Source organism: Pleuronectes platessa, chromosome 10 (assembly GCF_947347685.1).
Source record: "Pleuronectes platessa chromosome 10, fPlePla1.1, whole genome shotgun sequence".
Classification (NCBI taxonomy): Eukaryota; Metazoa; Chordata; class Actinopteri; order Pleuronectiformes; family Pleuronectidae; genus Pleuronectes; species Pleuronectes platessa.
The window spans coordinates 13,189,054-13,216,221 of NC_070635.1; the positions used below are offsets into that span (position 1 = coordinate 13,189,054).

The 27,168-nt window shown below is 43.0% G+C and overlaps 1 protein-coding gene across 12 annotated transcripts in view; it reads right to left on the minus strand.

The window, feature by feature from the left end:
- Positions 1-12,354: 12,354 nt before the first annotated feature.
- Positions 12,355-27,168, minus strand: part of hdac9b (histone deacetylase 9b) — a 52,183-nt gene continuing 37,369 nt past the window's right edge. For 9 of the 12 annotated variants that reach the window (XM_053432012.1, XM_053432011.1, XM_053432007.1 and 6 more), the window contains 8 exons: positions 25,973-26,103; positions 25,738-25,859; positions 20,163-20,294; positions 19,715-19,830; positions 18,109-18,231; positions 16,975-17,149; positions 16,662-16,876; positions 12,355-14,397 (listed from right to left, as the gene is read on the minus strand). In XM_053432012.1, the coding sequence (XP_053287987.1) occupies positions 14,056-14,397; positions 16,662-16,876; positions 16,975-17,149; positions 18,109-18,231; positions 19,715-19,830; positions 20,163-20,294; positions 25,738-25,859; positions 25,973-26,103 (1,356 nt within the window). In that variant the 3' untranslated portion in view covers positions 12,355-14,055. The remainder of the gene's footprint in view (positions 14,398-16,661; positions 16,877-16,974; positions 17,150-18,108; positions 18,232-19,714; positions 19,831-20,162; positions 20,295-25,737; positions 25,860-25,972; positions 26,104-27,168) is intronic. The other 3 variants (XM_053432008.1, XM_053432013.1, XM_053432014.1) reach the window with 1 other exon arrangement.

The following is a 27,168-nucleotide window of genomic DNA, read 5'->3' on the forward strand; positions in this document are numbered from 1 at the left end:
ATGAGAAGAAGAATAAAATACAAAGGCAACAAACAGTGACCTGGACACACACTTGCAGGCAGTAGCAGTTCCTTTGTTTGTTTTATATACTAAAAGATCTGGGAAGCCATAATTCTCCACCGGCCTTAAAAGCGTCCTCTTCCGGCCCTTTGGGCCCATGTGGTAGTAATTAAGTTCTCCGGCTCGGCCTCGCAGGTGACTGACACTGAGTGACCACTCCTCAGCAGCCCTGCATGTGCTAATGAAGCCCAGTTTCCTGGTTGACTTTTCTGTTCTTTTTTTTTTATGTTGGGACTGAGATATTCAGTTTGGTTTTCAGTTGCCTGCCCTGAGTGTGGGACCACTTTGACACTCACCAGTTATAAAACGTCTCGTATCTGTTGAATGTTTTGGCAACGTGAACACTACTATTTTCTTCTTCTTTTTTTTTTCCTGGAAGAACCTGGTTATGCTCAGACGTGAAGTTAGTGAAATGAAGTTGCGATTGCAGGTGGGAACCAACTCTGCCGTCTTTCAAACTCAGCTGTGTTAAATCACGTTCTCGCTCCATCCGTATCCAGGCAGGTCGGCGGGAATCGCACGCCAGCTTCAAAACAAATAAGCACCGGCCGAGGAGGTTCCTGTGGACAAAATCAATCTGTGCAGGGATGTCAGGATTGTTTAGAGGAAAAGGTAAATAGTGAAGTGGAGTGGCCCAGAGACTTTAATGTAGTGTTTACACTGTAATTAGTCTTTGCAGAATGAGATTCCTGACAGAGGCTCTGAAACAGCGTGGCATGATAAAATAAACTCTAAACAGCGCCGTTTCAAGACATCCTCCATGGACCATAAACCAAGACGGCCTCCGCAGTCTACAACCACCCCTCTCCAATTTTCAGAATGGGTGGTCGAAATTTTTTCACCCTCGCTCATTCTTTGAGTTTTCTCCTCCGGCCCGTCTAATGTGCGCCCTCCTGTTTATACCCATCATTCTCATAATGTCTTTTGCATTTGCATTTTCCCACTGATTTTGTTTTGTTCCTGTCGGTGTTTGTCCCTCGACTTCCTGCTTCCCCCCCCCCCACCCCGTCCACTGTGATCCCAGGTTTCAGCCTCCACTTCCATCTCTCTGCAGGCCCCTCCGGAATCTGACTCGATGACACAGTCTACAGCCATGCGTGCAGAGGGAGGGGGGAGAGAGACGACGACCGGGGCTCATTCAGCAACTGTGTCACTGTCCACCTGAGCAAACACAGTCTTGGGGGAAACAGAGAGAGAGAGAGAGAGAGAGAGGGAGGGAGGGAGGATGGCGGGGGAGAAACTGGTAGGGAGACGATGAACCTATTGGTGAGGGAGGGCTGGCGGAGTGACAGCCAGTGTACAATAACATTAGTCTTCCGCTTTGGCCCAAGCGAGCGTTCCTTCTGGACACATCTCTGCCTCGACGTTTCTTCTTATTCTTTTTTCTTTTTTCTTTCTCTCCCTCCTCTCTTTTTCTTGCGTGGAGCTCCCTCCAATGGAAACACATTCCTGTCATGCCTCACTGCGGTTCCCTGTTTAGATTTCTCATTACAAACAGCATTACACGCATGGGCTGGAGCTGGCCGGAGCACAAACCAGGGAGAGGCCGGGGGACTTCAGTCCTCCACAGCCTCCAGGAGAGAGATGAAGGAGCTAGTGGGTCTATCACAACCTCAAATCATATATATATTAACTTCTTCTTCTCTTCTTTTTTTTATACATCCATTAGTTCTGAGGGGAAAGAGAAAAAAAGAAGAAAACACGAGCTGTAATAGTAGTCCATCATCAGGAGAAAATGGTTTTAGCAAAGGGAACCTGCTGTGAACTCCAAACACTCTGTAGCCGCCTTCTGTTGTTGCACAAAACTTCAAATGAAACCCAACAGAAACCTTGGGAAATATAAAAAAAAAAAAAATTCCCTTTGATATTAAACTGTCACGGGGGCTGCCAGTCCATCTTCTGATTTTGAAATCTCGCTGTTATGTCGGGATATGACGAACCCCCAATTTCCATCCCTGCGATTTATGACTATGACGTGGAGCTGCCTCACAGGACACCAGAACTTTATGGAAAGCAGACCTCCATCTCTCTCTCCCCGCAGCCTCTCATCTCTGTCCAAGTGCAGCACCAGAGGAGTGGAGCTGCCACGACTCCCCCCCTCTGTCTGCGTATCGTTGACTGACACCTGACTGGGTCCATTAGTGTAAAGAACCCGGGTTACAAGACACTCCGCCACGGCTAAAATGATGCCGTTTGGGACAATAACCGCTCCAGAGCTGCTCACTGTCACTAATCCCTGATGTTTTTTTGTGTGTTTCTGAAGCGATGAAGGAGATTCTCCTGATGTGGCGGCCGATCAAATAACCCTCGACCTCAAATCGTGACTCAAAGTGGGCGCCATGTAATACAGAAGCGAGAGGTCCTGTTCTAGTTGGTTTTCCACCTGTATCGCTTCATAAAACACACACACTGGGAATCTCTCATGTCACAAGCTGTATAAGCTTTCAGATTTTGTACCTCTTTGTAGAGAGAAACAGTCGGAGACGGTCATGATGTGTTACCCGTCTTCCCGTGCCAGAGGGAGCCTCACGGACAATCTGCTCCGAGTTTTTTCCAAATCCATGGAATCGCACCCTGTGCTGCGGCCAAGATATAAGTGATAACAGTGGACGAGGCCTTTTGAAGATATGATGTGGACATTCTTTCAAAACAGACCCTCTCTTTTTCCCCCGTCTTTATGGAGTCATTTATACATACAGTGATATTTATGTTTCCTTTCAAAGTCAGGTATTAACGACAGTTTTATTTATGGAGCTGTCATGGATGTGCTGAGATGACCGACTCTGCAATCAAGGGTTGATCGCTCATAAAGAGTTGTGCAACTCAATACACAATAAACTGAATAGACAGCATATTTAAACTGTGTCATGTGTGGTTATCTGTGCTACACAACTAAACTCCACGAGAGCCAAGGTAAAAAAACCACTGGATCGAGACCATAGAACGTAAAGATGTATCTCTACTTTCTCACGCTATCCAGAAAATTAAGCCAAAATATCATTAATATCATCATCTTCATTAGCTTAGCATATTGACTGGAAAGAGGAAACACCCCCCTCCAGCACCTCAACCTCAGCAGACTGAACAAACAAGCTGTGACATGTCAATTAATGAACTTAAGTGAGGCCATTTCCTGTCTTTGTGCTAAGCTAAGCTAACCAACTAATGTTCGATTCTCACTGAACACACAGATGTGGGATCGGTATTGATTTTCTCACCTAACTCTGCGTTAGAAAGCGAGTAAACTTCCCTTATCAGACTTAAACTGAGAACTCAATGAGGCACAAAGGCACATAATACATGTAAACCCTTGAGTAATATTTGAGGTTTATTTTCACTTCGCTAATAAAGTGGCTTGGGAGGAAATTCCCCCAAAGAATGCGAGCTTGTCCAACTCCGTGTCCAGAAGCCAGAGCAGGAATGAGCGAAAGTGGAGGCCACCTGTTTCCCACTCACTTCTACTACGGTCTTGGCATAATGCAGGCTTGTTCATGGCAGATTAACACCCGGCCATGTGAGGTGGCAGTGCCAGCTGAACTTCAAAATGCAAGGGGAGCTGCCATTAAACCGCAGTGCACCACAATTTGCGGCATCCTATGTATTTAAATCACATGATCCTCTCGAGTGGACGGCGATTTCCCACGTTGTCCAAAAAGAAAACGTTCCATGGCGACCCTCAACGCCGGCGTGGGCACACATTCCCGTCTGGTCGGGTAACACATTCTTACATTCATTAGTGGTGCGTGATGTTCAGCCTGCAGTGCTGTTCTGTTAAAACTGTGATGTAGCACCACGGAACTGTCAAAGTGCTGTTTCACAGTCTGGCCTTCGCCCACAACATGAAATTGTGTAGTTCATTATGAATGATGTGAATTACACAGTCACCCTCCGGGGCATATCGAGAGCCGACTGCTAAAACTTTTCATATATCGTGCTGAAGCGTTTTCTTCAAACGCGCTTTCCCTCAGGACGCCACGACGCGGTTTCACACAGCGAAGATAAACAGCTTTTACTAAACTGAGGCATCATTTAAACACACGGCCGCCTTGATTCGACTCCTCGAAGAACAGGCCTGTAATGAACTCTATACATCATTTAGCTTAACATTACATGAGCTCATAAATTGTGAACTGGAGATTGAAAGACTTCAATTCAACTAAAGAAAAGGTTCAACTTACATGTGGTTTTCTTCAGTTTAATTATTTTTATTCATGTGCAATATCGAGAACAGGGGAATTAACAGTTTGTCAGATTCACACTTTTACAAAGATGACATAAAACTAATTTATGTCTGCAAAGCTTTCTCAATTGAAATGTCTAAACACAACTTGATCTATAATATATAGTACTCACATTATCCAATAAGTTTCAAACAATGTACAAACACAGAGAAATTCCCAGTTTTGTTCAAGATAACTCTAATAATAAGATCTGCTTTACCTGAGGCTTTTCCTGTCTCTGTTGTTCCTTCATTCTTTTCCCCAGAAGTTAGAACACCCAGTTATCCAGGTCACTTGTCGGCTGGTTTTTCCTTCCACCGCTTTTATTGGTCACTTGTTACGGACCACAACTATTTATCGCCGTCCGGTACGTAACGCAAAAAAGTTTACTTCATCACCTCATCTGTGAATATGATTTACACCTGAGCCGTGTCAGGTAGATTTTGAATGGCAATGGTGATGAAGACCAAAACTCCCATGATGCCATCTGCTCCACGACGTCAAAACTTGTTACTGGTTATTTAAAAAAAACATGATTCAAGTCAACTTCTCCAACAAAATATGCCTTCCAGTATTCATTTCAAGTATTGGCAGGAAACTCAACACGCGACATCCCAAAACAGGCGTCAGGCTCGACCTCTTCTCTTTTCGGTTTATTTGAGTGATGACGTTATTTGGAAATAGCACAGATGAGCGAACATGGCAGCAGCAGCATCAACGGAGCTCGGAGCGTTGCTTTCCTCCAACCTGCTCCTCAGTTGCACCAACACGTGCCTCATGTGTGCACGCGCAGATGTTTCCCTCAGGGATTAGCCGGTGATATAGTGTGCAATGTGAAGGACAATCCACTCCCTTGCATGCACATGCCTCGGGGACCTTTTCAGGGGCCCTCGTTTTATTCTCCCAATATATAGTGATAATGAGAGAGCCCTTAAACCCTCCCTGAAATATATATTCCTGAGGGGATGCTCCGCAGGCTGCATTCCTCATGCCCTGCTATCTTTACGCGCCTTAAATCTCCTGCGATATGTTAAAATATAGAACCGGACTCTAGAATGAGAGATCTGTCAGGTGTTGAATGTGTATTTGTTGAATGATTATATACTTGTTACTTAGTGGTTAGAATTTGATGTAGATCGAATATTTCTTCAAGAACAATTTTCCTTTCGGGAGTGGGCTTATTATCTGGTGTTTCATTCAGGCCACTATTATTGGCTTCCCGTGTTTCCCTTATGAGCATGTCTCTAGTTAATACATAGCATTTGCCATGCCATATAGCTTATAATAAAAACCCCAGTGGTTCATGGTCACAAGCCACAAATGGCAAGATTTTAGAAGAACTGAGCTGGAACTCAAAATGGTCTCTTGGCTCGGGCTTGGCAGAGAAATCCCAACTCTTACGAGGCCTCGGGGTGTCATTTCGTCCCGCGGTGCATTCAAGCAACACTTACAAACACGTCCTGTCCAACTAGCTGGAGAGTGGCAGACTTGCTTTATGGGCTCTGGACTGGACGGTGTGAGGGAGGCAGGCACGTAAAAGGGCCTGGTCGCAGGAATCAAAGGGAGGAGGCGGCATCCCAGGGACGCCGGAGCCCCATTGACGGGCTTCTCACAGACAGGAGAGGCCAAGTTGGCCAGTCCCCGTCGCCTCAGTGGAGAGGCCACTTCCCAAGGCCACTGTGGTTCCTCAGTATCACCTATCAGCCAGGTCAATCAGTGGCTGAGATAAAGCAGCTCCTCAGGACGGATTGTCTTTGAACACAGCAGGGGGAGAACTCCCCCAGGTCTCTTATCTCATTAAACTTGAAGAGGTATATCAATCCTTGAAAGGCTAAGATAACAAAATGGATGACACCGGTCTGGGAGACTGACGGTATTATTGACGCTACCCATGTTGAGTCATCAGCTTTTTATCTCACGAGATGAGAGGAAAACATGTAGAATTCTTCCATTGCTCTTGAAAGGATATTTTTTAGATACAAATACTATATATTCCGCTCATAAATATACAAATCTGTGAGAAGCTTACTAGACAAATCAAGTTTTTTTTCTTCGAAAAGCAGTTTAAGACACATTCTCCTCATAAGTATGTGATTTAATGTTTAATGACAGGTCAGGCCATCAAAGCAGCGAGTCTTGGCTTCGCAGACGACACCGGCCGCAAAGAATCTGACGTCTGTCCTCTTTTCTTCTGGGTTGCAGTTCTTTGGTAACAACACCAACACATAAAACAGTCTCCACCATTCGCTGCCTGCAGCTCTGAACTGTCCTACACCTCGAGCATGGTTAACTGCACATGGAAAGAAAAACACCACGTTGGGCTGCCGGATGCCAGATTCGCACAAATCTTGACATGCACACGAAGAAGAAGGTGCAACATTTCATTTGTGAGCTATTTTTGCCACTTGTTATCTTCAACTTTGGTTGGCAAGGACTGAAATAGTATGAGTCCTACACACAAATCAAATGAAATCCTATGAATCAAGTTATAAAGGGAAATACAAGTATGTTCAACTAAAACATGAGAAAATGATGAAAACCCAAATAAGTTGCATTTATTTAGATGCAGAAATCTGCCAAGTTGATTAGAATGTGGTGACGAGTACAGTTACAGGCATGTCAACTGCAATTAGCTGAAGAAGAGGATGATAAGGAAGATGAGTTGATGTTTCCCTCTGGGTTCCATCAACAAGAGGATACAAAGAGTTGCTTTAAAGATCAAACTACTGACACCAACCAAGTATATTCATATTTTCCATCTCTGTACCAGTTTATAGGGAAACCAGTTCTTGAAATGTCCTTGTGCACTTGGCAAATAAATGTAATTAATTCTTGTTTTCTCTACACGTAATTCTTAAAGCATCCAAAAAGCATAAGGGCACCCAGAGAGCACAGACCTCTGCCCAGGCTGATTGGACACTTTATCACCATATTGCTTTTACATTTGTTGAGATCAGATACATCTTGATCATTATCTGCATTTCACCCATTCATAAATATCCATGACTTTTTTTTCTTTTCATAAAGATCTTAGTATTATCACTGAATTATTTCTTGAGAAATACACAATAGTGTCCAAAAGCATCAGATCTCACAACGTTAAAGAAAGAGAAACAACAATCCTGAGTCTGTCTCCTTGATAGAATCGTCTCCAAAAGTTAACGGCTTCTTGCTTGACCCAAGAAAGTATCAAGAAAATTGGTTTCTGTAGTCTTCGCATAATCCTTCAATTAAACATGCATGTGAAGAACTTCTCAAATACGAGTGATCCTCGAGGTTTTTGCTTTGGCTTTAAAAACTCTGACGTGTCCACCAAATGAAAGAAAAACAAACAAACCAGGGATTTCTTGATCTGCTAAGAGCCATAACAGTCTACCAGCAGATTAGGACTGAGAAACGTCTTGGAACAGTGTGGAGCTATTGTCAGACGTGAAACTGTGCAGTCATGGGGGAAATTTTCTGGTGGTTTTATGCCTCTTAGGATCCAGAAACATCTTTGGGTTTTCCCTCATCATCAATCATGCTGTGCGACTTGTGATCTGAATAGTTGGGTCTATGGAGAAGTTGGCTGCAGAAAAGTCAGACACAGATCATCACAGTTTTTTTTTCTTTACTGCAGCTCAGCAAGACCGTCAATATAAGGTGTTAGTGGTAAACACGGCAGCCGAATCAAAGGGGGCATGGCCATGTATTGACCTGTAGGCGTAACATGAGTTGACATGTATTGATTAGAAGCCACAGACAGTGGAGTTTCCACAGCTGGTCTGTGTTAGCTGGGGAAACGTTGGCTTTGCTCGGCCGGGATGACCACGGCTGCCAGGTGGACTTCATGCCTCCACTTCGGCAATTTGACTCCATTATCATGATTTCATCTGCTGGTCTACTCTGGGAATTCTCCTCTTAGTTCTTCTGTTTTTTATTCTAGAAAAACTCAAGTTCTAAACTGAGCACATATTATTACTAGTCAGGGGATGAGAACCTGCCCCTTTATGGCCTGAGCATCCTGTCATAACATTACAGAGTCAGACAGAACCAGCTGGAGACATCACGGTTCTCCAGAGAAAACTTGAAATACTTACCTGGATGTGAGTTGTTGAAGACGAGGCAGCGCTAACACGGTCAGGAAGTGCAGGTCAGTGTCACAGTGGGTCGGGGAGGAGCTGGTTCTCTGTGGAAAAAGCGTTTGAAACTGAAGCTCAAGCAGAAACGAGAACAGCTTCTTCCCGAAGGCCATCACTCTGTTCAAAACCTCGGATCAATCGTACAGTGTCAATAACCCTCTCACACCAAACATACGCCCACTTCCTCTTTTTATAGAGCACATGCACCGCTTCTAAAATGTATGAAGTCATCACATGTATCCTGCACACTGTAAATAATGTAACAATATCATGTATCCATATATAAATGTACACATGTCCTTCCCCTGTCTGCATATTAATACAGTATTTATCATCTATTTCATTGCAGTACTTCTGTGTACGACTTGTAAAGTTTACAACACAAAGAACTTGCTGTGTAAATAGTCTCATGATGTATACTTCTATGGTGTTGTTCATTAGGGTTTCCAATATACTGCATATTCGTCTTTCTTTTCACATGTTTTTGTACAGTAAAGTCCAAACCATCATATTTCAAATATTTTTTTCTTGAACCTATTTGTTCGGTTTATTTCCATGTAAGTTCACTGACAGCAATGAAGAGTCACAGTCTTTGTATGTGTAAACACACTTGGCCAATAAATCTACTTCTGGTTGTGATGTAGACGATTTTAACCTAGATCGGATTTACTCTTCTAGATTTAACAACCGCTCAAGGAATTTGTGGCTGTTGCCCAAAAACACTTAAATAAGAGAACTCTAGGTGCAGGGAATCAAACCACCGACATGTTTGTTGCTCTCCACGATTTATCACCTGTAGGCCAGTTGTTGTCAGGTTAGTAGCTGCACAGTAGTTAAAATGCGACAAATAAACAACACACAAGTTACAAGAACATACAAGTAAAGAACAATTTGTTATTTTCCTCAACCAAATAACATTTTCACATTTTCAACCTCCACCAAGAAAGTCCTTTTCCCCCGGGACTGTTGGTTTGTCTGTTGGCAGGATTGCACAAAAACTACTCAGCCGATTTCCACCAAACTTGTTGGAAAGAACTGTGGACCTGGGAAGAGGCCATTACATTTTGGTGCGGATGTGGATTAGGGCGTGGATCCAGGAATTTTTTTCTCTTTCTTTAACTGTGTTTCATGACCACTTTCTCTTTTCTTAAGAACTGGACAAACGTGCGTAGGATTGTTTTGGACTCACAGGAGCTGTGCACTTAGTGTGTGCAGGAACCCAAATGCAGAAGACAGACTGGTGCTTAATTAAATAAACTTACTTCACTGGACGGCAGGTGAACTGCAAATCCCAAACTCCAGGACGGTTAAAGTAACAGCGCGGGCCGATGATGGTGAGCAAAACTGAAACATGAACAGAAGACATGACAAAGACAAAGGGAAACCCATACACAAGGGAGACAGGGATAACTGAAGACAGGTGAAACTCACTGGGACAGACAGGCGAGACGATCAAACAGGACAAAGACAGCAGGTAAATGCAGAAGCAAAGAAGTTTCAAAATAAAAGAGGAAATGAAGAACTCAGATTGCAAAAACAAATAACCAGACACGGAACAGAAATCCATACAAACGGTGAACATGACATAAAAAGTCGAAACAACCCAAAATCATTCAAAAGTTCACCAAAGGGCAGAGTCAAGAGTGACAGGTTCGATACAGGAAGTGGATTGAGCTGAGGGATGAAGCAGAAACAGGAATGATGGAAGATGTGTCAGCTGAAAGTGGGAGACCTGTGGCCTCAGGGCGTTTAGCAAACCCCCTTTAGAGACACATGTTAGGTGTCACTTCTCCTAGTTCTGATCTTACCATCTATTTTCAAACTTTCATGAGGTTTTATTCACTTTAGTTTTTACTCTTTTTCTCTTCTGTGACATTTTTATTTTGGTATCTTTTCTCTGACGCTGTGTGATCTAATTGTTTCTTGTTGTTTGCTTTTATTTCTAACTTCTAAATCTCCTTATAACAGTTTTTTTAAAGGGACTATATAAATAAAGTTCATTGTTACTATTATTCGGTCTCTTTAGTTTAGTTCATCATGTGCACAACAAAACATGTAAGTATAAGTGTTTAGTTGTGGCATTTGATTGCATTGGCTTATGAATCAGAAGTGTAGGCTACAGTGAGAGGAAAAGCAGAAGGGCAAAATAATAATAATAAAGTGGCAGGGTGAATAATTTCCTGATTAATTTAAACTCACTATGAATAAGATGGACTTTATTTCAACCGGACAAATGAACTGTGATGCATCTGTTTGAAGCTGTGAGGTGGGGCTCATGTGGTATGAATATATATAAACTCTGTACTCTTTTCACTGTTGACAGCAGCAAAGTGTTAAAAACACATTTTACTGAGACCGAGTTCTTCTCACTCAGTAGCTTCAGAACACTCAAACACTATTTTAATGTTTGGGAGGACGTGTGAATGCAAGAATTTGATTTGAAATGAAGCCAGCCGAGTTGCCACCTTGAGTTTTTAGACTCTGCAAAGACCTCGTCGCCTTCATCCATCACTCAGTCGTGTACGTGCACACTGCATCCAAACGTCTATTTTCACAGCACTGTAGGCGATAAAAACTCAGGCTCCCTCACTTAGGGTCTAATCCATTTAGAGGAAAAAAGTGGGCTTATGTCGTTCGTACTTCCTTACACCTTTAAAAAATGCTTGTTTGCTTTTACAACTGGCTCTGTGCACAGCTGGGGAGGGGCCGTGCAGATGGATTCGGGCTTCGTTATTTTCTCTGCCTTTGTAACAGCTCATTTAAAATCACAAGGGCCTGAAGCCCGAGACCGATGGAATCTACTTTAGAAAGAGTCAGTGTCTAATTGAACCCAAATACCTCCTAATGTGCAGAAACACGACACCTCTGAAAGGTTCATATTTGGATTAAATGTGTAGTTATATATAAAACACTATATAGAATAAGTCTTGAACTATTACGCGTATGGAGCCATACACTTAAAGGTGCAGTGTGTAGAATTTAGTGACATCTAGTGGTGAAGTTGCAGCTGAAAACCTCTCACCTCCCCCTCCCCTTCCAGACCTAAAAGAACCTGTGGCAGCCTTCAGTTGTCATTAAAACTCAAGAGGTGTAGTTTGTCCAGTCTAGACTAATGTAAAAAACTCCGAAGCGAGGAGCCGCTCCAGATGTAAATATAAAGTATTTAAATATAAAGGTCCCATTCTAAGGTATAGAAAGCAATAATCTTTACAAACTAGATGAAACACACTGGTGAAAACATCACTAGGACTATTTCAATTTCTGCCAATAGATCCCTTTCACCTGAATCTTACACACTGGACCTTTAACAGCTCATAGGACGGTCTTCTAACATCATAATTTGGCTGCTTCCTCCACTTAAAAAAAATGCTCTCACAGCAACTTTAGACCACGAGTGAACTTTTCCAGTGTCATCATTGCGTGTCTAGCATATCACGCACGTCCCATGACCTAAGCTTGCTGTGAAATTGCTAAAGCTCGGTTTGAAAGTCTCCGCTTAAGTCATATATCACCCACTCGCGAGCTCACCTTATCTTGACTGCTGTAATGCGGCCATGAGGAACCTTCGCTCACTCACATCAAAGAAATGTTTTGAAAGCCTCTTAAGCTCCCTTTAAAGGGTTACACAGATCCCCCCCCCCCCAAAATATATGAAGAGCCGGGGTTATAGGAACCAGTGTGGGAAAGGCAAGCCGAGCTAATGATTTGGGCAGTACTCTCGAGACGCTAATTTCTAAATAAGCAGACGGTGTCGTTTTTTTGAATTTACAGGACGGTGTGTTTATTTCTGCAAGTTTCGACGGTGTGTTCAGCCCGACAGCAAAATGAGACGCAATCACACAAGTGACAAATCGGCAAGAGACGCTGTCAGAGGTAAATTAACTTTATTTAAAAAAAAAAAAAAAGATTCTTAATCACACAAGGCAAAAAAATTACAAGAGAAGAAAAACTGCAAACTGCTATGAACAGACCACATGAACAGGATCCCCCTCCACCCCACACACACATCGACAGCGAAGGGGGGGGGGGGGGGGTTCTCGTTACGACCGAATCAAAGGGAGCGAGAGAACAGGACTCACATTGTTCTGATTGTGTTTACTTACACTAAAAACATTACGGCCGGACAATCTCGAATGTACAGTATAAGACAAACAGTTTGGATTTTCACATGGATCCACACACAGAACCTCATACTAGCATTTTTTTTCGGGTTTGTTTTCTTTTGTTTTAACATTGAGTTTGACGGTACAAACGAAACTGGAAGGTTTACAGCTATGCAATACATTTGATTGATCACTTTAAGACAGAGTATACATGTAGCAATGGGCACTTTCAGGGGGGAAAACAGGCTTTTTAAAAAAAAAAAAGAAGAAGAAGAAGAAAGAAGAAGAAGCAAGGTCCCATCCAGGGTGTTTTTTTTTGTTTTTTGTTTTTTGTTGAAGTAACATCAAACCTGCATATTGAGGTAACCATGCCACGAGGGAATACGAAGGAAGCGATTCCCTTTAAAAAGGACTCCCTTAACCATATCCCCACTCACTTTGTAATTCGTCTTGACAGTAAATCAATTCTCGAGCCTGGCCCCTTGGACTCCTCCAACCCTAGGTCCTCCTCTCTCAACATTCCTGCACACATGAATCACTCCAACTCCTGGCTTCTAGAAGGCATTTCCTGCCCGGCCCTCTCTCTCTCTCTCTCTCTCCCTCTCATTCTCTCTTTCTCTCTGACTCCTCTGCTGAAAGCCGGGCAGGAACCCGGCCCGAGCTTTGATTTGGACCCAGAGGGAGAGAGGGAGGAGAGCTGGGCTTAGCGCACAGGGCCCTGGCTCTGCTCAAAGAGAGAGAGAGAGAGAGACATGGAGACTCGGGATGTGTTGGGAGATGCCTGCACACCCAAGCAAGGATTTAGTGCTTTATCCTTCAAATTGCAATATGAGCAGCGGACCTTACTTCCAATGGCAAGATCACTCCCAAGTCTGCCATGAGGGAGCGTCCTCTGTTTAAAGGATTAAAGTATACATTCTCTCTAATGCGGACGTTCCATTATTACAGTACTGAGACCACTTAACAAGGAACATCGGCGCATATTTTCGAGGACGACGGGTCATGTAGTGTTTCAAACTCGTAAACACGCCGTCAGGACTCTGTGGTAAATCGCGACGCTGAAGTGGATAGAAGAGCCTTCAAATATTTCATGGCAAAAATGTACACGACGGGAACATGACTTGGCTCTTCGCAGCTGTACACCTGTTCAACCCTCCCTCTAGAAATCACCGTTGATGCTAAAATCCACAGCATATGTACATGAAACGTGTCGTCACTTGATGACCGAAGCAGCTCTTTAAAAAGAACGGTCTAGATTCTCTTTCATATTATATACACAGAAAAAGTGAAACGTCCATATTTTACAGAGATCAATACACAGAGATCACAAACGGAGAGTCTGAGCGCGTGGGACGAGCGAGGCTGCAGCTGAGTGAGACGGGGTCGTGACAGGGAGAGTTGGCCTACTGTGCAATGGCTGCTGTGTGTGTGTGTGTGTGTGTGTGTGTGTGTGTGTACAGTATGTGAGTGTGTGTTTCTCAGATGTTGATGTTTGTAGAGACTTGTTTGTCTGCGAATGTTGCGGGTGTGTGATCTCGTCCTCTTCCCTCCTCAGATCATGGCTCTTATCACCAGTCTCCCTTTGACCTGGTGGAGATAGGTGTTCTGCACTGACTCCAGGCTCTGACCGCTCAGCGCCTCGTCCTCGCTGTCAACCGGCTCCTCCTTGACCCTGATGACCCCGAAGTGGGCGTCTGGGAGCTCGCCGCTGGAGCCACTGCTGCTGCTGCTGCTAAGCGTGTGCTTCCGGATGACTCCTCCAGGGGGCAGCCTGTCCTCCTGCATGCTCTCCATCTGCTCCGCATGCTGCTGCTGCTGCTCCTCCAGCTCTTCCTCCGACTCCTGCAGGTGCGCGTTGGGCTGACGTAACTGCTCGATGGACTTGGACAACAGCTGCAAAACACACACACACACACACACATTCCACGTCAGCGATGGTGTCATGCAGCCAGGGAACTCAAAATAGCAAGTTCACATAAACAACAATAAGCAACTAAATACACACAAAGAGCAGCACAAGGATGTGTCTCACCATTTAAAAGCCCACATTCAATTCTTATCTGTCTATTTACAAACATTTAATAATAATTAGCTATTTTAAAATTTGATTTCTGGAGTTCAATATAAATATATATACAATATAAATAGCCTACAAATGAGTCACATTTACATTTAGATACGACCCATTTTTAGGTTATTTATTTTTGTCTAAATGTAATCTTGCTCTTAGAATGGAATGAAACACAAAAGACCCAAATTGACATTTACACAACCACAGGAAACTGCAATTGAATATCTGCATTCAAAAAAGCTATTGTAACTTTATTTATAAGACAAAGGGAAACGTCAAACTGATGCAGAGCGAGTCTCGTTGCTTTGGAAAAATATATTTTAAGGAGGTTTAAGAGTGGAAGCAGATTAGCTGTTGTTCCGGCTTCTATATGTGGGTCAATAAGCGAGGTATAATGTTGGCTGCCCAAGGTAAGTGGATTAGTGTCACTCACTAGTTTTATTTTTATAAAATAGGGGTCAGAATGTACAAGGTCTTTTCTGAAGTTACTTCCTGTAAACTGTAGTTATGTTTTCTCCAGCAAACAGTCACTCCATAGACTTGTTAAGAGGATATCAAGAGAGCAAATCACACAGTGCTGCATCAAACTCAGTGTATCTGCAAGCACATCAAACTACCCTTTGAAAAACATCTGTTCATAAAAGTCTGAAAAGTCCATTTTGACTTTCAGATGCACGTGGGACTAGGTGAAAAATAAGGGCCTCAAAATGCCTTCATGAAAACTCTTTTAAAACACTGGATGGTACCTCCGGGTTGGGCTCAGATGCTAAAACACAGCCGACAGCTAGATTTTAATATAATGATAATGAGTAATAGTGTCATATAATTATCACCGTGCTGTGACACAACTAATCGACCACAAGGGGGCTCCGTGAGCAGGCTGATAAACAGCTGGTAACCACAAACATTACTGTCTACAGAATGTAGGCCTTGTATAAATATCCCTTCAGCTACATGAATTAGCCTCCTTAGTTTGGCATTAGCAAACGCTGTTCATACCTCTTCTTAAAATCCTTAAGCTCTTGTAAATTTCCATTAGTGCCCCCTACTGTTGCAGACACTAAAGGACATTTAAAAACAACCGCAGACAAGCCTCTGCTAGGAAATTAATTAGGGCAATGTTTTGGCGATCCCTCTCAATAAACACTGAAGGCTCATCCCTGATTAGTGGCCATTTATAACCCCCACTGAAAGAGGCTTTACTCGCGATCTCATTGGCCTGAGTGATCACAGCAGCGCGCGTTCACGTGGTCCCGGACAAGATGTCGCAATTATTCCAAAGCTCTTTTCAAATCAAGTGAACAGTGGCGAGTGCTTTTCAATCACCGCAGCCGATATTTAAAAAGAACTTCGGCTGCCGTTTGACTCACAGGGACACGCGCTGGTCACTTGAAGTGTTACACAGGAATTCAAACAGTCGTGTGTGTACTGTACGATTCGGTGTGTGCTTGTGCTGCTTTGTGCTTTTTATTACTTCCAGGTAAGCGCGGCTCTACGGTTCCCATGGCTCGATCAGGACCCGGCGTCGGGACACATCAGTATGTGAGCTCACACAATGCTGCCTTTCACAGTGTCTGCCACCTCACACCCGTCCCTCACCAGAATAATTACACTCTGTGTAAAGCGGGGTCACCTCGGCTGGTGTGCAGAAACACAAATATTGCCACAGAGGAACAAAATGTATTCTGGGCACTTTTCCTTCATTTGAACTTAGTTTGAATTGAATTTCACAGAGTTAGCATGTGAAAAGCACTGATGCCTTAAGCTATGATAACAGAATTAGTGCAGGGGAAGCATTTCTTCCCCATTTGAAGTCAGGCAGAAGTTCTTTGCTTCGCAGAAAAACACCAGGATTCCAGGGAAGAACAGACTCGGGGCCCGGGTGTGTAAACCCGAGCTTCCACAGATGCTTTTACAAAAGGCTAAAAATAGATCAGCATTTGTGTGCTGAAAATGATTAAATCAGACTCCCTGCAGTAAAATGATCTCTCAGGAGACCTGGAATGGAATACAAAAATGCTGCAAGAAGCAATCTGAAAGTCAAAACCCTCCCCTGGGATTTGAATATCGATGAACAGCACAATACCTTATTTATGTGGATCTGCTGCTGGTACTGTTTCTGCTTCTCCAGGAAGTGCTGGTGTTGCTGCTGGATGACAAGCTGGGCCAGTGTGTTCTGGGGAAGTGGAGCCGACTGGGTTCGGTTCAAGGGCCGGTGTTTTGGTAGTTTAGGACGACTGCTGGAGGGGCGATCCTTCATGGCCAGAGGGGACTGAGGGTGGGACGACATGGAGCCAGGGCCTTGACAAAAGAAAAATATAAATATTTGATTATGTTTCACCGAATATCACGAGAACACACTGTGATGTAATGTTTGATGACAGGGCAGGAAGACTTACCAGAGGAGAGGATCTTCTGCTGCCTCATCTGCTCCTTCTGGAGGAGGTGCTGGAGGAGAGCCTGGTGACTGGGGCTCACCTTGGACTCCATGCCTGACTGAAGAGGCACGGGGCCCAGGAGGTTCCCAGGCAGCCCATGTCTGATTTCTGTTGATCTGTCTTTCAACATGGCAGCCTGAGAGAGGAGAAAGGAGAAAGTTATTTTTATTAATTGACTTTCCACATTCTGTGCATTAGGACTGGTTATTACCTCCACAAAGGAGGTTTTAGTCTGTGTTTGTTAGTCGCTTAATAAACAGGATTATAGCAGGATTACACAAAAAGTACAGGATGGATTACTGAGAAATTTGGAAGAAGACTGTGGTGTGGGTCAGAGAATAACACCTTCTATTTTGATATGGATCCGGATCAGGGGGTGGATCCACAATATTTTAAAACATTTTTTAACATTACGAGATATGATCATAATTTGTCATTATTTATGTTGATTTCTCAGATAATAATTCATGGCTCACGATGAAAAGATAAGTTTAGCACGCTAAGGGAACTGTTATTTATGAGTGTGTGCAATGTGGTGCAGATCCAAATAGTAAGGGGACTGTTGGGCCTTGGCTGAGGTATGCACTCTACTGAGGGCCATTCTAATTTATAACAGTTTGTAAGAATTATATCTGTTCATGTTAACAAGCCAAGTTCAAATAAATCAGCTGTTTTTTTGTGAATGAGTTCACGCTGAAGTCCATCAATGGTGAGAAGTTGGTGCAGCTGATGAACAGGCCTCTGTGGAATGTGCCAGAGAACTAAAAAGATGATAAATCATGTGCTGTGTTATCAGGAGCTGCACTTGAGTGGCTTTGGACTTTTTAAAACCGTGATGAATGAGGTAATAAGGGAAGATTAGAACATGCTGGACACGAGACACTGCAGAGCAATATTTATCTAAGGTTGATAAAATCATTTGAGGCCACAGGTCAGAGACCTGCGGGCATACCGAGCCCCCAGACATCCACTCATGGCAGGTTTCAAACTGAGATGAAATGCTTTGCACCAGTGAAAAATCTAAACCGGTGTATTTAAGGAAATTTGAAGTAAACATACGGGTTATATGAGAATGTCTGCAAAATTTGTACTCACGCTAATGGGCGAGGTTGAAGTCGAAAGCCCAAAGGAGATGTTGGGTAAGGAGGGGGATGTGTATAAGCTCAGCATGGACACAGAGCCCTCGGGTCGGAATAACCTCGGCTGTGAAGGCCATCTCTGGATCAGACACACAGGACAGAGCACAAGAGAGAGAGAGAGATTTAGGAGGAGGTGACAGATTTAGAAATCCCACAATAGAGAAATTCGAAAAGGCAACATGAGCAGCGGCCTAAACAGTAACGCACTATGACGAGCAACAGCCGTCCTCAATGCTAGACGGAAAGGGTTGAGTTTTTATGATGGATGATGGGAAAGAGTGACAGGTAGCAGAAGATTCCTGGAGCGTCACAGAATGGCACCGCTGAGGATGATACACCAGAACAAAACAACCCAAATGTCTGAATGTACCACTCCACCCCTCAGTTCTTCAGGCCCCGATCCGCCTGCTGCCTTTCCTGACTCTGCGGTCCCCGCCCTCAGGCTACTCTCTTAGAGAACATCAGCACTGGGGCATACTTCCTGTACCCAGCAGAGCAGCGGACCAGCATGTGGTTTTGGAACAGCCATGTTTATCCTTCCAACCCCTACCAGTTCTCAGTGACCTGTATGTGGATATCCGGCCCATATTTGACCCAAGGGACCCGTTCCCTCTGAAAAAGGATACCTAATGTAACGGTGCATAAACACGCCTTGCTTTTGCAACAGGCATGAGGTCCACAGGCAGCCCTGCGGTCCACCAATGACTTTCATGAGAGCCTCGGCTTGTCCCGATACAATAGCAATCCTGTGTGTTTATGTTGTTAGCGTGTGGGTGTCTTTGGCTACCAGCGCCTGGGATATCAATTAAACTCTGCAGTTCGTCTGTCTCCCCGAGACTCAGCCCCTCAGCCCGGTGTCGAGGCGTCTCACTCTTCTCTCTGTCGCTGGAGGTCTCTGGGAGAGTAAACAGCGATGGCTAAGGAAAACACAGCTGCTCTGTTAATATTGTTCTGAGATGTGTCATATCTGCCACCCTCTATAATGCTCGGCTTTGTGAGCTCGGTCCAAAGGGAGCTCTAGTCTGTAACTCAGCCATGAATCTATTGGGAAACGCCTCAGAACCACTCAGTACGGGCAAGCAGCCAGGCCAATGACAGAACCACCACTACAAGCCAGCAGCAGCCTTATAGCCAAACTAAAGATGTTTTCTTCCTTTTTTTTTGCAAAAAATTAAACTTATTGTACTGCACATCTGGAAAAAGAAAAACTACTGGTTAAAACATACGCAGGATTTTATTTTTTATTGTTGCGTTTTTTTTCCTCCTGTCTGTGTTCAGAACCCTAACATTGTTAGAGTCCATTTATTTTCCTGCATAATGTGTCATCTTTACGCAAGTGATCAGACATGCGGGTCAAGCTGTGCCTCTTTAATGTCAGTGTGGGGAGCCATTTTCATTGGAGTGTAGCACACAGAGGCTGTTTTTATAGCTGCGAGCAGGAGGACAGACAGGCATTTACTGCCCTGACATACAATTATAGCTTTGATATTACACGATGCCCGTGCAGGGCGGCAAAAGTTAAGCTTTCTTGTTTTATTTTCGCTGGTGATTTACAAACATACCTCAGTTTTTGTGGTAGTAGGCAGAGAGGAGGGTCCATTTTCAGCCCCCAAGGCACTAGAGGCCCCTATGGGAGAGCTGGGGCCGGAGCCAGGGGCACTGTTAGTGGGTGTAGAGTCTAGGAAACATCAAGGAGTTTAGACACAGTGTGAATGCTCACTCCCTATCCACAACACACACACACAGAGGTTTGGCATAACAGCTGCAGCCTCACAACAGTTTAATGTGTTTCTGTCTTAACGCTGAAGTGCGAGGACCATTATATGTTACTGCTTTGCAACATTGCTGATTATGGTCCAGTTCTGCAATAATAACACTAAGATTAAGACTTGTTTTGTTTACTACAAGCATTTTTAAACACAAGATAATGAGCTGGAGACCATTTTTATGCATTTTGACACATGGAAAATACTCAGAATGAATATAATTTCATCTCTAGACTGTACACACCCATTAGCTCCAGGGCCCTCTTCTTATACGGAGCCATGATGTTTCCTTCACTTCTCTTCAGCATGGGACTGCTCCTCCTCTCTGCAACTTTCTGCTTCAGTCTGGAGCGCACTTTCAGGTTGGGCTCAGAGGCTGAAAACATAGGGAACAGATATTTTTACTTCAAGTCTCATATTACAGTTTCAGCGTATGAGATATATCTCAAATGGAGATAAATTATCCGATCATGTGCCTGTTCTGTGGCTATTTTTACAGAGCTGAACCGTATCCTTTTATTCAGCCCGAATGAAATCAAACATTATCAAAGAAAACAGTAACATCGTAAAAAATAAGAGGAAACTAGACGAGAAATAAAAAAAAGTCTATAAATCAGTTAAAACATAAGCAACGTCGTCGCACTCTGACGTGCAACGATTTGAGTTTCAGTAAAATTCGGGGCAGGTCTCAGATAAATTAAATGAGTCAGGATCGGGCCCATTTCCACCTCATCTGGACTAAATTAGGTTGAGCAACACACAGGCTCTAAGTGAAGGAGTCCGCTACCTGCCGCCCTGGTGACCACAGTCTGATACAGTAGCAACAGTTAAACTAACACAAAAACATGGCAGATGTTTCAGGCTCTCCCCACGCCCCCCCACTACTCCTAATGCAAAACAGAGATACCCGAATACACCGTCCACACACACACACACACACACACACACACACACACACACACACACACACACACACACACACACACACACACACACACACACACACACACACACACACACACACACACACACACACACACACACACACACACACACACACACACACACACACACACACACACACGCCTGAGCTGATCCAGACTTACAAACTCAGTCCGTCAGTGTTGACAGAGAAGCTGATATAAAATTCTGCCCAAGAGACATTTTGTTTTTAGACTTTTTAACTGGTATCAACGATTGATTTATGAGCTGTTTTTGTCAAATATTGGCACTTAGTCCAATTGCACACTAACTGATGAGGTTACACCCAACTGATTATCACCATCCCTGAAGTTTGATGAACTGTCTTTTATTCCTCATGCACTCACGCTTCCATATTATTATCATGATTATTGTTGGTACTATGTTGCCTGCTTTGTTCCAAAAAGATATGAATTACTTGTTCGTTGTTGTATAGGGTGTATTTGTTTTTGATATGTTTCTTTTTTGTGTTTATTATGAGGAGCTCTGTTAGCGTCCACACATTTCAGAATTTTTGATATTATGTTCTTTATTTTGCCTTTATCAAATTTGATTCAAAATTATGTTAAGAAGTAAATCCTGAAACATTAGATTACATCTAAATATGAGACAATATTACAGACTATTGATTCCCTTGCTATATAAAAATTCACTTAACATAAAGGAAATCATTGAGGACATGACGTCTGAGAGCTTAATGGTGGTTACATGTCTAATAAAAGATAAATTTGTCAATAAAATCGTCTAAAAATGTTTGTGTGTCACTGATGAGATCGTAAAATTATATTATGCAAATTGTTTGGCAAAGACTGGAGGTTGAATCAAGTCGCTGAATGAATTATAAATACTGGGAGCATCAGTAATTTAAAAGCAAGTATATACTTCATGTGCCTGGCTGCCGAGTCGTGCTCCCGTCTAGTCACAGTGACAGTGAGTCACTGGGTCAGGATGTCTCATACGGACTTCCCATCAACCCTTTGGACATGGAATCCCACAGCCAGCTTTACACACTCAAATAAAGAGGCAGAATGGATAAGCTGCTCCTCTGACTGAAAGCCATTGCACAGAGCTGCATTCAAGTTATGTAAACCTGTTGTTACACAATAGCCAACCTGTTCAATTATTTAGCTCCAATCAATAATTAAATAAGTCTCCCTCGCAATGTGTACAACATACAGCTTTACATACGGAAGTGGGGCTGTGACGTGGGTGCACTGCAGGGGAGAGAAGGAGGGAGCAGGGATGGGGCACAGCGAGGAGAGTGGGCCAGATGCTGCTATTTCTGGCTTTTGTCAAAAGCAGCGAAAACCTTCTTCCCTAATACGTGGCACAGACCTCTAATCCTGTGGGTGTGAGGTAGAATGAAAGCGAGCGAGGGAGGAAGAAAGGAGGCAGGAGAGATAAATGGAGAGAAAACGCTGTTGGGAGTCGTATGAATCTGCTTCACGCCCCGCTGCCTTGATTGCTTTCTATTTTTACACACTGCTGCCACCAAGCTACGCATCCCAATTGGTCGCCACGGGAACGCCAGACAGCAGCGCAGGAACAAACACTTTCTCACTGGTCTCCATGGAAAAAAAATGCCCTGGTGCACGGTGCAACAAGAGGCAATGATGGCAGCGGCGGAGTATGTGCCACAGACACGGAACACCTGGGTCACCTCTGCTGCGGCTTCTCGGTTAATAATAAAAACACACAGTGATGCCTGCACTGCAATACACCACGCTCATAAATCAATCACCTTGTTACATTGAGAAGTGGTGCTGCAGGACTGGAGGCTTTGTCCAGTAATATGTTAGATTATCTCCACTTAATCAGAATTGGAAATCTGATGTCGGCTGACGTGGAAAGCTGAGGTTTGTGTTCTTGGAGGCCAGCAATTCATTTTAAATTATGTTATTATGTAACATGAGGCTGCATTAGAGGAATTAATGCTCGCTGGATGCAGTTTATTTTAACACAATATAACATTTGTAACCAAAGCTATTCACAGCTTCTCATGGTTAAGATATTCTCTGCCATAAGACACTAGTTCTAATCTTTAATTCATCTTTCTGATATTCACTATATTACGGTTTTACCTTTGCCGAATTATTTTTGAAAATATTTCCTGCACCTGCCGAATGCTCACATTTGGCAACTGGGTCAAGACCAGAGAGGGGGTGGCACGTCTTTCTGCTAAACTGCGACTATTCTGGGCACAAACTACGGCACGGCCTTGGTCCTGTCTATTCTGGTTTTCTGGAAGAGAATTGAAGAGGATATACCAAGTTAACAAGTTCATCACGTGAAACTCTTCAAAGCTTTTTGTTTGCGAGGGGAAATGAAACCAAGTCTGTCCCAGCTGTCCTGTGTATTTAAAGATCATTTGACTGTTAATAGGACGACTGATAGTATAAAGAGATCACAACACGTTTTGTTTCTTTAGATTTGTATTTTCAGAGCTGGTTCATAGTTGTGTCATCTCTAACGATTAAATATGTATATTCTGTGCTATTATATTGTCCTCTACATGTGTGTTCTATAGTAATGTGCTTAACATGGTTGGAATAACTTCAGCCACTAGGGGTCTCACAAACAAAACAATACATCTAGTCTGATGATTTTGTGAAACAGTGTGGGATCATGGGAGTTGATGTATTTGCCATCGTGGCTGATGGAAATCTGCCTGTTATGACTCAGGGGCATATCATGAGGTAATGTATTAATGTTTTAATCACGTTACGCAGCAAATGGCAAAGAATTAATCAATAACGAGCGATCAAAACAAACTGTGGAAGGAAAAACAGCCGGACTGGCAAACTGGTTAGTTCCAGCAAAGCCACAGGTAAAGCGGATATGACGCGACTAAACGTCCTTTTACCTTAAATAAAATTGTGGGTTTCTCTGGGAAAGAACATTGTGGGACACATTTTGGATATAAGTTCACAAGTTAACAACATATAAAACATAGGTATAGTCATTTTTAGACATTTTAATGAAGAATTCTTACATATTATGTCTTAAAGTTATAACAAAGGTTTTCAAAAAAATTCATTTTTACTTTTAGCAGGAAGAGAAAAATGTGTCCTCGTTATTTCCTGTTTCGAGGGAAAAGGATGGAAATGCATTATACCTATTTGAATAAAATTTGTATCTGTCAAACCTAGATTTAATATTTAAGCCTCAGACACAGGACATCATAGACCTTAGTGTGAACCTCAAACTCGACCTGAGAGAGATGATTCTTTGCCCTTCGAGTCATCTCCACTTTGTTTTGACTATCTTTGCTTAAACAAACAGTCCCGTCCAGGTTCATCCTGCCCGTGCCAATCCTAACTCGGCAAACACCTGCCAATCAGCTATCAGCGACGGCCAGTGGCTCGGGGAAACAACACTACCTTTGTGTGTCCCCCCCCTCGCGTGCCAAGCTCTCAGAGGACTTTAATGAAGACAGACAGGAAGTGGGGGAGGAAGGCTGGAGCAGGAAATGACCACATATAGATTCAGGAATTCAAAGAGCAAGGAATAGTTTTTTATCAGTGCAACAGAGTCGGGCTCAGACGCTGGGGAGATGAGTTAACCACGAATGAAAGGATACAAATGTTGTGTTTGAGGAGAAGAGAGCTGTTGTTTGTTTAAACCTGCTTTTCGACAGGGTGAGACAAACAATGCTGTAAAACACAGTCTCTCTGTTATTTCATAAAAGCGTCTTCAACCAGTTATTACACTTGTGAGTCTGAAGGTATGTTTCAAAAGTGTAAATATATATCTTTAGAAGAGGTATTTCTGTGGCAAAATGGTATGATTCAAAGAAATTACAATAAATAAAAGCTGCCACAGCTTTCATTACCTTTCTGATATTTAGTCTTGCCATGCAGTTACTTTAATTTACAAGATATAATTCCTTTGCCTGATCCTTAAATTGTGTATACACGCAATGTGACAGGCCTGTAGTATAACTCAACAAGTATAATTGTTTTTCACTGTAATTACAAGAGACACAGAAGGGAAAGGATCATAATGCAATTTGGTGACCTCACAGCCCAATTATGAAGTTTGGAGCTTGGCAAGCACTTGCAAACCAAGAGAGGCGGGAATTATTCTTATTTACACAGTCGTCCCCAAAGGGTTCCTCCGACTTTAAACCAACAAACCGGAGCTGCTTTCTGGTGGAAACCTGCGTCGTTTCAAAATAGTTTTTAAAGCCCATAACTCAGGAGAAATTAATCTGCTTTAATTCTCTCGTTCACCACCGAGGAGTTCAAAGGGGCCTCGCAGCCTGGTTTGTTATTGTAACATAGGGACAAATGTGGTTTCCCTTAAATAATGGCAAGATAATTTCAGTACAAATAACAGTAATTAAGATTTTAACTTGTGAAGCGAAAACACGTGATTAGACTGCGTCGCTGGCCGTGTACTGCTGGTATGTTTAGGAATAATCCAAATAGGAATAAGGCAGGTTTAGGTTACGTTTCTGGCATGCGTCACCTCTTATGAAAGTTTTGGGTCGAGCCCTGGAGGAATGAGTAGGGAGCACGGGGTCATAATGAGCCTGACTGATGTCATTAGCAGGTCATCAGCAACCTCAGGAAATACTCGCGGAGGACGCCGACCTTTTGATTGACACGGGTCAAATAAACATTCACCATATTAAAAACCCAGCGAAGTAAATGGAGAATTAATAATACACAGCATCATTTAAAACACTTATAATGAAATAATAAGTGCACTTACCGTGTGTCTGTGCACATTAATATATGGAGGTGTTAGAATTTTTGTCTGTGATGTGTGTGTGTGTGTGTGTGTGTGTGTGTGTGTGTGCGTGTGTATGCGTGTATGATTGCAAATTAACAAACCTGTCTTCCTCAAGGGGAAGTCGTCCTTGCTCTCTATGGGTGATGGCAGTGTGTACTGGCAGTTGGGGGATGTGCCGCCCAGAGGAGAAGAGCTTTGGTCCAGTGATGTGTGGTGAGAAGACCTGATCACAAAAATGACAACGATAGAATATTATAATAAAAACCACAGAATAATTCCTTGTGATTTAAATACAGTTTGTTTTTAGTCACTTCCAAAACAACTAAAAGTACTTACGTGTACCAGAGTTTTGGGTGGTGCATGAAAGAATGACTGGCTCCATTAGTGGCAAGGTCCTTGGCTGATTTGCTCAACAGAAACTCTTGGAGTTTCTGCTTCACTTCGGTACTGGCCACTGCACCTGTGAGACCAAAAGACGGAACCAGAGGGATTGGGGTCACCCTAGGGCTATGACTCATGACATTTGATGGCAAATATAACTTAAAAAACAAATTTTTACGCTACCATCACTCACATATTACATCATCTGTTTCCCTATTTCACATTTTAAATCACTGCTGGATTTCAAAACTGTCCTCAATCCCCCCAAATTCCGTTTTTTCACTCTATTATCTCTCCTAAAACAGAACCCACCACTTATGTAGGGACATCTCCCCCTAGTGGCCTAAGAGCACCATATAAGTTTCAAGCTGCTGAAGTGATACTGCCGAGCGATGTTCTTTCCCACTGGACGGCTACAGTTGCAGGGCACAGTTTCATATTACCTGACCCGACAAAGTCCTAAATCTAGTCTATTATTAGCTGTAAGGTAAAAACAGATATGAATCACTCTCTGAATCTATTTTGATCAGCTATTGAGAGATATGTTCAAGGCTTAAATGTCACCGGCTAACCTTATGTCATCAGCTGAATGTTCCAGTTCAGTACCATCGTGTCATCGTACTTTTACCCTTGTATATTTCTCTTCACCTGATGAGTTAAGTTCATTTCAAGTTTGTGCTTTGCCTTGTTTCCAGGTTGCCTGCAGGACAGTCACATCTAAAATTGACATGCTTTAATATTGACAAATTTAATATCCTGTACTAGGAGAATTATTTACCGTTCATTAATTTATTTATTTATTTACAGCTATACTGCTGAATATAATCCCCCTGAGACTGTAATTAGTCCTGGTTAGGGAGAATAGGTGGTCTTAAAGTGCTGCCAGATGGCAAATAAATAGAGTGATTAAAAACACCCCTTTTATTACAATACAACACAATATAATTTCATGGCTCAATTATAGCCAGTGTGCCAACATAGGCCCATTTAGACCTCAATGATAATCCTAACATATGACTGGAAGACTGTTTTATATACTGGTTGTTGCATGAGACGATAAAAAGGGATATCTCTTATATTTTGGTGCTGGCTCCCAGAACTTAAGTGACTACCAGGTCTGTCGATCTTTACAGCAGAAAGATTTCTGAATA